Here is a 9,349-nt window from a genome sequence, read left to right on the forward strand (position 1 = left end):
TGGTGGCTCAGGAAATAGAACGTTCGCCTATCAATGAGGACACCCAGGCTTGAATCGCACTGACGTAAAATATCTTTAGTGATATTTGGATTATGGGTTAGAATCCCCTTGCCGTCAGGCTAACAGTGAGAGGTTAATATGGTTTTCCTCTCTATGTAACCCAAATGCAGGTTAATTCCTAGTTTCTCTGAATGCTTGATCCGGAAATTCCTTTCTCTTTTGGGTTAGGTTCAAAATTACAAAGCTACGCAGTTGAACATTTAGTCATAAACTCAAAATTGGGTCCAGCATATTTGAAAATAGGTCTGATAAAAAAAAATGCTTAACAAATATTCAGATACCTTAAAAAAAAAAAGTAATATTTCGCATGAAACTGTAAATACAGTACCCCCGGTTTGTAAACTCACTAGTTAATAGAATCATCCACTTATTATCAAATTCCTTAGAATGGAATAATTTACATTTTAATTTCTTCGACTGTCAGACTCAGAATTGTCCGATACTTCAATCAAAACAAGATGGCCGCTTATAAAAAATTTAACAGAAGTGCGACAGAGGTTCCCAGGTATATGGTAAATCAAGCTCTTTTTCCCTTGCTAGGATTTTATTTTTCTTCATTCTTGGTAAATAAGATTTGGGGTTTGTTAGAATATGGAAGGGCCATACTTAAAACATTGAATTACCGTTAAAATAGTTTTCTTTTTCACAATTATGGCTCCAATTGTATATTTGTGCTCACAACATCTAGTAAAACTGAGAAAACTATTTCTTTTTTATTTTATGTTACATATTACACTTAACAATAAACATTTCACAATTTAGACTAACATCTTAACAATAGAAAAATTCTTAACAATAAAGTTGAAAGTCAGTTGCTTTTGCGCTATAAATAAAAAACAAACTAACCAATATAAACATACCCTTTTTTAAATACATCTATTTCATTCTTTAATTTAATTTTCTTACGAAAAAAAAAACTCAGACAAATCCAAGATTTCAATCTGATTTTCTGAGTAAGTTCAGGGGTGATTGTGAGCCAAACTCCAAAATCCTGAAAATTTTCGAGTAAAATCATTAATGACTCATTTCAAAAAATTAATGTCTTTATAAATTTAAATCATTGATATTTTCAAAACTTAAAAATTCTAAAGAAATTATATGCAGCATAATTTAAATGAATAATTATTCATAAGTTTATTTCTATCTCTAATCACATTTCTTATTCTACCAGAAAAAATATTTTCAGATGAAAGAGATGCCAAGTATAAATTCTAGTTCTAATATTTTTAAATAAAATATACAAGAATTTTTATACATAAATGTGATCCTGAAACTTCCGGATCACGGTTAGCAAAAAATCAGGATTTTTTGCGGACTACAATCATCTCTACAAGTTCCACACTCAAACTGTGCTTTAGCAAATCAGGTTGATATGTTCATGTTGTTCTGATCCATTTTAAAAACACACACAAATAATAAAAAATTTAAAATAGTTTATTTTAGATTTGTTGTACTGCATTATAAACAATACTAAAAAGTTTTACAAGAAGAATAGAGCCACAAGATACTGAACATTTATACAAGTCTCATTTCAGTGTGTAAATTTGTAAAATCACAAATTATTATATGGCAATTTAAAATGTGTAACATTTGAAAGAGTCATAATATAAATATATTTACATTCTGGCAAGAGTTTGTTCATTCCTCCAAAATCACAAATTTTGTTTTATTTTTAAAAGGTGTATAAAAAATGTCAATCACAAAGACTAATAAAATAAATTTACAATTCTAAAAACTTGTAAGAAAGGAGCAATTTAACAAGTTCAACACCTAATAATTCCAGATTTAAACATATCTTTTTAGTAATATAACATGCAAAATTAAAAACCAAGATGTGTAATCAACATGGACAAGGTATTCAAAGTTAATGTGACACTTAGCATGTTCTGAAATTTTTTTAAGGAAAAAAAAAGATATAGTTTTTATATCTTTTTTTTAACCCTTATATTTTTGAGTGAAATGTGACAATGGAATTTATAGGCAACGGAGAAAAAATAGAGATTATTGCATCAGATTTAAAAAAATATATGTAGATTTAAATTCCTCTAAAGTTATATTAATTAATATAAAAAGAAAATGTGCAAATGAACATAACATAGTTCAATACAACATCTTAGAGAATTACATTGGAAATAAAGCAACACCTAAAGTATAGATAACATTTATGAATCAAAAAATTCATTAAAATTTAAAGATATGTATTTTATCACAGGTTGTCTTACAAAAATTAAATGTTATTTACAAATATTTGTCAAATTTAATAGCAGCATTTTACAAAATAATGAGTGATTAAGAATAAATTTGATTAAGATATACAATTCATTTAAAGATCAAACATAATGACTCTTCAGTTAAGACAAAGATTTTTTTTTCCATAAGAGTTAAAAATGTTCAAAAAGTTAGATAATATTCAGTTTATCTACAAACCAGTTAAAAGTACTAAAACACTTCCCAATAAGCAGGGACCTACTGTTTCAATAAAATTTTAGAGATAAGAATAAAACAATTATAGAATAAAGGAAAGAATAATAATGTTGCCAAGATATTTCAGCCCATCCTGTAAATTTAAATAAAAAATATATATCCAGCATCCAAGAAAAATTATTACACTTAACCAAGTATATGTAAAATTGTAAACCTTCAATAACCTTTAACAAATAGTAGCTGTCTCTCAAAAAGTGTGCATCATACACCACAATAAAATTTGTGCAGGTTAATTTTTTTTTGTAAAAAATATGCATTTAGAATAACAAGTATTAACAGACTTTTCTTATTCATGTATAAAAAATTATAAAATATATTAATTTAAAACAATTGAGCTATTATATCACCCCATTATAAGACAGAATTTTATAATTCATCATGCTTTGGACCACTGAATTCTTCGTGGGAAATGAACCCATTCCTGTCTTTGTCCTCATGTTGAAATATATCTTCAACAAGTTTATCTGATTCTGGTAGATCATGCATACCAGCTGCTTCTGCTTCAGGAATTTGCTTTTTCAAATAATCGCTTATCTGAAAACATACAAATATTTTAAATAGAACAAAACCAACAAAGAAAACAAAAATATTTAACCAAGCTTTGGTCAGAGAGAAGGCACCCTGAAACTTGGCTCATTGATACCACAGTTATGGCAAACAGCACTAATCTGACCAGTGGTTAAAAAAAACCACAAGCTCTGTGAGGAATCGTCAGATGCAGTAATGTTTCAGATGAATAGCAAACCTTAATGTTTTATTCTACTATGTGTTCTTGCCGTGCAAAGTAAATACAGTGTGATTCAGCATAGCAGTTACAAACTCGAGGGAAAAGTTCACACAAAGATTCAGAACTACACAATAATCCATTGCAGAAAATGTAAAGACGCCAGGTTCTATTCATGTACATAATTCAGCATTCTCATTAATCTAAGTTATCTTCATGTTCTCTTAATTTTTTTTTTTTTTAAAAATTGCATTTAAATAGACCCAAAATACAGTTTCATAGTTATTTACTGACATAGCAACTAACACATTTGGATAAAACAGCTCTTTCTAGGGCTCTTTGAATGCAATTTTAAAATTTGAATTTAATTTACAGAAACTGTAAAATTAGCATAAAAATTTAGATAAAATTAATAGTTCAAATGCTCACAAACAACCAGTCCTTAATGGAGAGGCATCTTTAACGATGTACAATGACATTTCTGGTCAAGTGTTGCAAAGCATTTTTAATGAGGCAGCATACCTTGTTTTTTTTTTGTAGTTCCATGAAATCAGAAAGATATCACTTGGAAGAGCAATCATTTGTTTAATTTTTTAAAATTCTTTTCTTACATTTTTTAAATTAATTTTTATATTAAGTAACTTGTTACAATAAATCAAGTTTGTTTTTATCTCTCTACTAATTTGAATAATTAAAATCATTTTTAACAGTTCTAACCTTTTCCTAAGAGTTTTGAATGGATAAAATGACAATAGACTGGTAAAATCACTTTTATTCAGTGTCTTGATCAAAATTTGTTTAGACCAGTCAAAACTGCAATCATTAGTACAAAACAATTTCTACACTTACTATAATTACTTTATTAAATGTCATGAATTGACCTTGATTTACCTTCAATGGACAAACTATCAGAATAAATATGTAACATTAACTATAAGACACGAAGGCAACAAATAATTTACCTCTTCACGAGAAAGTTGATTGTCTTCATCCAAATCTATTTCTTTGAAAACATTAACAGGTGCTGGCCCATCTTCTATGTCCAACAGTTCTACTTCAAAAATTAGAGTAGCTTTTGGAGGAATACGATCACCTAAAATACATAAAAAACTAATCGTTATAATACAATATGAATAGTCTAATTATTTACATGAATTTCAGAAGGTAGTAAATGTTTAACTAAAATTAAACTAACTTTAGTTAAATAATTAGTTGTATACATAATTTTATAAACCTCACAGTATGAATGGCGTATTTTTATAAGGGCGTATTTAGATACAACAATTTGACACAGCACAGAGCCAGTAAAGAATGCTCCAAAAGAACAAAACAGTGTTAATTAGATATTAGTCTCAATCAGTGTTGCACTTAGACAGGAGACTAGAAAAATTCTTTCTCTTTATTTAAAAAAAAAAAAAAAGACCAAATAATAAAAATAGAGTGGGAAAAAAATACAATAATTTGCCACCTTATTTTGTCATTTGACACCCCATCCTCATCACTCTAGTTCCTGAAAATACACGAAAATAATATGCATAAAAGTGTACCTAAACTAATTAACTATCTGGTAATTAAATTAACAAACTTTTTATACTGTGAAAAACTCAGACTCAGAAAATAAAAAGTATACACTATCTAATTTTTAATTAATAAGTTTAAATTTCTAATTAATTTTGCAAGATCTACCATATAAAGTTTTTGTTTAGTTGTAATTCATGAAATTAATTAGAAATTTTTGCAATTTATTGTATAAATAAGATTGTGTTCTCCCTAAGCGTTTTTTGAAAAGCGGACCGCCCTGTCGGCAATCCCTACAAAAGCGCCCTTTTTGCACAAATAAGCAGCCGTCTCTTAAAAACACCGCCTTTTCATTCATATTCCATTTTGAAAAAAATTTATAGCTTAAATAATAACTACACACTGGTAAAATTATATGTTTTAACAGGTTTAATTCTTATTACCATTACAAATATTAACTTTATTCTTCTCAACTAGTTAATTTTTTATAAGTATCTTTTTTCAGGGATATTAATACATTTTTTAGTGATTTTAAATTTTCCTTTACTCATGATTTTCAATTTAAATTAATGAAAAAAGCTTAATCAATTAATCTTTTTTTTACTTTTACCTTTTTTGAAAAAATTTTAAGCACAGAGATTTAGCATCTCTTTATTTTTACAAACTACAAACTTTTCTCTTTTCTGTTGATAATGAGAATTATTTTTTAAAATATTCACATAAAATTACTATTTTATGTGTATAAGAGGCTAATTTAAAAATTTTCTAGGATCAAATTCAGTTATAACATATTACACATTTTAATAAATTTTTTCTGTATTAAGTGAGTGCCCTTTCAAAATTTAAAGTGCCCTTTTCTGTGAGGAAGCANTATCAAGCATTTATTTAATAACATAGCTGTCATTTATAAAATTTATAAAAAATGTAAGATTAATTTAAAAGCCATTTACAATAGTTTCATATTTTTAAAAAAAAATTCTGTGGATGTGTATGTTTCAACTGCTAATAGGTACTTAAATCTCATCTTTAATAAGAACTTTCTTCAGTAGGTAGATAAATGAGCTCCAAGCATGCTTGGGAACTAAACACTGGGGGTTCCGCGCTCGACTGACCACCTAACTGGAACACCTGCTCCTGCACCCCAGAGCCCAAGGTCAAGAAAACTGAGATGGGCTCAGTAGGCCTTGGCCCTCTATGGGCTGTCGCGCCACTGAGTTTAGTTTAATTTAGTTTAGTAAGAACTTTACCTGCTCCAGCATCGCCATAACCAAGGTGAGGTGGAATTGTGAGTTTTCTTTTTTCACCAGGGCACATGTCAACTAGACCTTGATCCCAACCTTTGATCACTTGTCCGATTCCCAACTGAAATCTAAATGGCTCATTCCTTTCAAAACTATGTAGAAGAAAAAAATAAAGTTAAAAGGCTTTCACTCTATACTAATAATTTAGAAGATTAAAACACAAAATTCCTCAGAAAATTAACAAGGACAAAAAAAAGAATAAACATACAAGAAATGTCAAACAATAATTTCTTAACCTTTAATTCCCAAAGTTGCAATAAACAAATATGATATAATAGCTATCTGTATAATAAATATGCTAGCATATCTGTATAGTTAACTTGTTAAATGAGGGTCTAGCCCTGATTTAACAAGGAAATGTTAAGTGAATGGTTGGTTCGATATTAAACATGTAAAACTTATTACATGGAATCGAAATTATCGGAAAGAAAAATTAATATTCAGTTAAATTTTATTCTTTCCAAAGTTTTTTAGCTCCCTCTTTAGTTTAAATTGTTCCAAAATTAAATTGTAGAAGAAAAAAAAAAAGCTTTTTTTTAAAATTAGTTCCTGATACATTTTACCGTAAATCATTAAATTTCCATAAATAACTAAAGATGGTGTAATGAAAACCACCAAACAGATTCTATTACCGTGTTGCCTGCAACATTATGTTCATCTTTCTAGCCAAATCATTCTAAAATGCAAGCAAAATCATACTCAAAGGAAAGAGCAAGAGAATAAGAACAGTCTCAGGGCAGTCTTAATTTCAAACAAAAAATGTAGTGCGTAATAAATTTTTTGAAAAAAAAAAAGGAATTTCTTTATATATCTCTAAAAATTACAATTCTGAATAAACTTTCTTCAAAAGTTTCACAAAACATAAAACTAAGATTTTTTCCTGTGATTTCATGAAGAATTCGGCAATAAATTTTGTCCTCGGGTTTTTTTCCTACCTCTATTCAGCTTTGAATGTAAAATTTGAGAATAATGTGGAATAAACAATTAAACTACCAATATCAACATTCAGAGACAACCATATTGCCAAGAATAAATAGACAATGTTTGGGTGTGCCATGAGTGTATACTGCTAAGGTTCAATTTCATGAAAAATATAGCATTTTTCAAACAATGTAAATAAAAAATTGGTTTAACAAATTGTCTCTATACCTACGTTCTTAAGATAAACAAGTTCAGACTATATTTTAGAAACTAGAATAATAAAGCTGTTTGTTGAAAGCTTTGTCCTAATGAAATAACTGTTTTTTAAATACAGTGGAACATCGTTTATACGACCCCGAAGGGACCACCGAAAAACGTCGTATAAACGATGCTCCACTGTATATGCTATTTTGATAAGTGTTGTGAATTCATAAGTTACTCGTGTCAGTTACCTTTAAGTTTCAGCCATCTTAAACCAGCTCTTTTTTTTATTATTATAATAGGACAAAATGATAATATTAAGAAAAACAACAATTAAAAAAAATAAAACCTTTGCTATCTAGTTTTTCAAGATTAAATGGTCACTATAAAAATATGTAAAAATTAGAAATTGTTCTTTAATTTTAATAAATATTCATCAAGGTGGAAAAATCTTGTCATGTTAGCACTATTTTAAAAAAGTTTTACGTTTGTAATTAAACAGTTTAGGTAAGAGGTTTTTCTGAATTCCGCTGTGTACTAAAGGAAAGATTAAGTGAATTAAAATTATAACTATTTATCTAACTCTTATGACTAAAACTATAAAAATATTTGTCTTTTCCAATTTCTTGTTACTTTCAGAGCAATAAAATTTTAGTTCATTTTACAGCAGAGTCCTTTCGCAGCAAGATCTTGTAAATGAATTTCAAAATTAAAACTCTGCTTAGAGATTCATTTTTCTAAGTGAAAGAGCTTTAAATAACATCCTTAAAAAAATTAAACATTAACCTTAAATTTTAGGATTAGTGGCAATAATATAATTTCGGGTGGTGCCATCACAAAAAATTATAATGCCTTGGGTAGTTTTCTATTCAAGTTTCCTAAACCATAATTAAACACTGGGGAAAAATGAGTTAATATCGTTTACAAGACATCGAAATTGAACATGGTCATTAATAGGATAAAGAATAGGTCATTAGCCTCTTCTCTTTCACTAAAAAATAAGCATTAAGTAAAAATTTACTAAAATAAATGTGAACCTAACATTTATTAATTTTAAAAGTTACAAATGGAAATAAATAACTCGTAAAACAGATAATATACTAAAATAAATTCTTGATTGAAATAAATGATAACAATAATTCTTTTTTAAATAAATACCTGGAATCAAATTCTTTTCCATCATCTAATGAACCTCGATAATGCATCGACAATAAATCGCCCTTTTTTGATTTTCTATCACATTTCTCGGCTTTTTGAGTTACTTCAATGTCCAGTTCCGATTCATCACAGTAAACAATGTTAAACAGGGTAAAAGAAAGCAAAACTAAAGAAAATAAGCTCTTCATAATTATACTTTGAATGAAATAGAGAAGGTATAGAATGATTTTGATTGCAACCAAATTTAAAATGAAACACCGGCTAAATACATCGAACAAACAGTTGACGTATTCACTATTTTAATGTAAATATCGTCCCAAAAGTCAAGACACGTGTCCTCATACAAGGCGTGCTCTCATTGGTTATTGCAGTTGACAGGTTGATTAAGATTAACAATTCAAAAAAAATATCGAAATAAAGTGCAAGAAAACTGATACATTTTGAGCTGTAAGCATACACAACAATAGAGATTGATCAGTATACTGGCTGAGCCGTTCCCGCTGTATGCGAAAAGGTTCTTTTAAAATTTTACGAAAACTGAATTACTCTGAAAAGTTGTTTTGCGTTTGCGGTTTTTCTTTGGCGGAAAATTCATCAAGAAGTTGCGTTGTTTACATCTTCTTTCTTGTGTTTAAGGATTGAATTGGCGATCGCAACTCTCGTTTCATGCCTTTGGCCGTTCTCCCTTCCCTCTACTCCTCTTTTCCATTGTATAGGAATGTATTACGATATTTTCCCTTTTGTCAATATTTCTCCTTTTGATTTGATAAAACTATTTTTTAAAATTTCCATGATGCTTTTCTTTAGAACTATATTTAGTGTAGTTTTCAGTTCCGTATTCGCGATCGCAACGAACTATAGGGGGCGTTGTTGTATGAGACGCATACCTGCGATTTCTATATGAACCGTCATTCAGTTACTCTGGAGACGTCTTAAATGTAGCACGTAGCATTGCAACGTTCCTTCTTTATTGTGGCTAATT

The 9,349-nt window shown here is 28.6% G+C and overlaps 1 protein-coding gene across 1 annotated transcript; it reads right to left on the bottom strand.

Annotated features, from left to right (window-relative positions):
• Positions 1–1,476: 1,476 nt before the first annotated feature.
• LOC107453975 (uncharacterized) lies at positions 1,477–8,804 on the bottom strand. Its single transcript, XM_016071001.3, has 4 exons — positions 8,368–8,804; positions 6,034–6,179; positions 4,231–4,361; positions 1,477–3,078 (listed from the first exon to the last, which is right to left on the bottom strand). Exons 1-4 carry the CDS (start codon positions 8,553–8,555, stop codon positions 2,911–2,913), a joined length of 633 nt encoding a protein of 210 aa, XP_015926487.1. The 5' UTR covers positions 8,556–8,804; the 3' UTR covers positions 1,477–2,910.
• Between the last annotated feature and the right edge of the window lie 545 nt (positions 8,805–9,349).

Source organism: Parasteatoda tepidariorum, chromosome 1 (assembly GCF_043381705.1).
Source record: "Parasteatoda tepidariorum isolate YZ-2023 chromosome 1, CAS_Ptep_4.0, whole genome shotgun sequence".
In the NCBI taxonomy this organism is placed as follows: domain Eukaryota; kingdom Metazoa; phylum Arthropoda; class Arachnida; order Araneae; family Theridiidae; genus Parasteatoda; species Parasteatoda tepidariorum.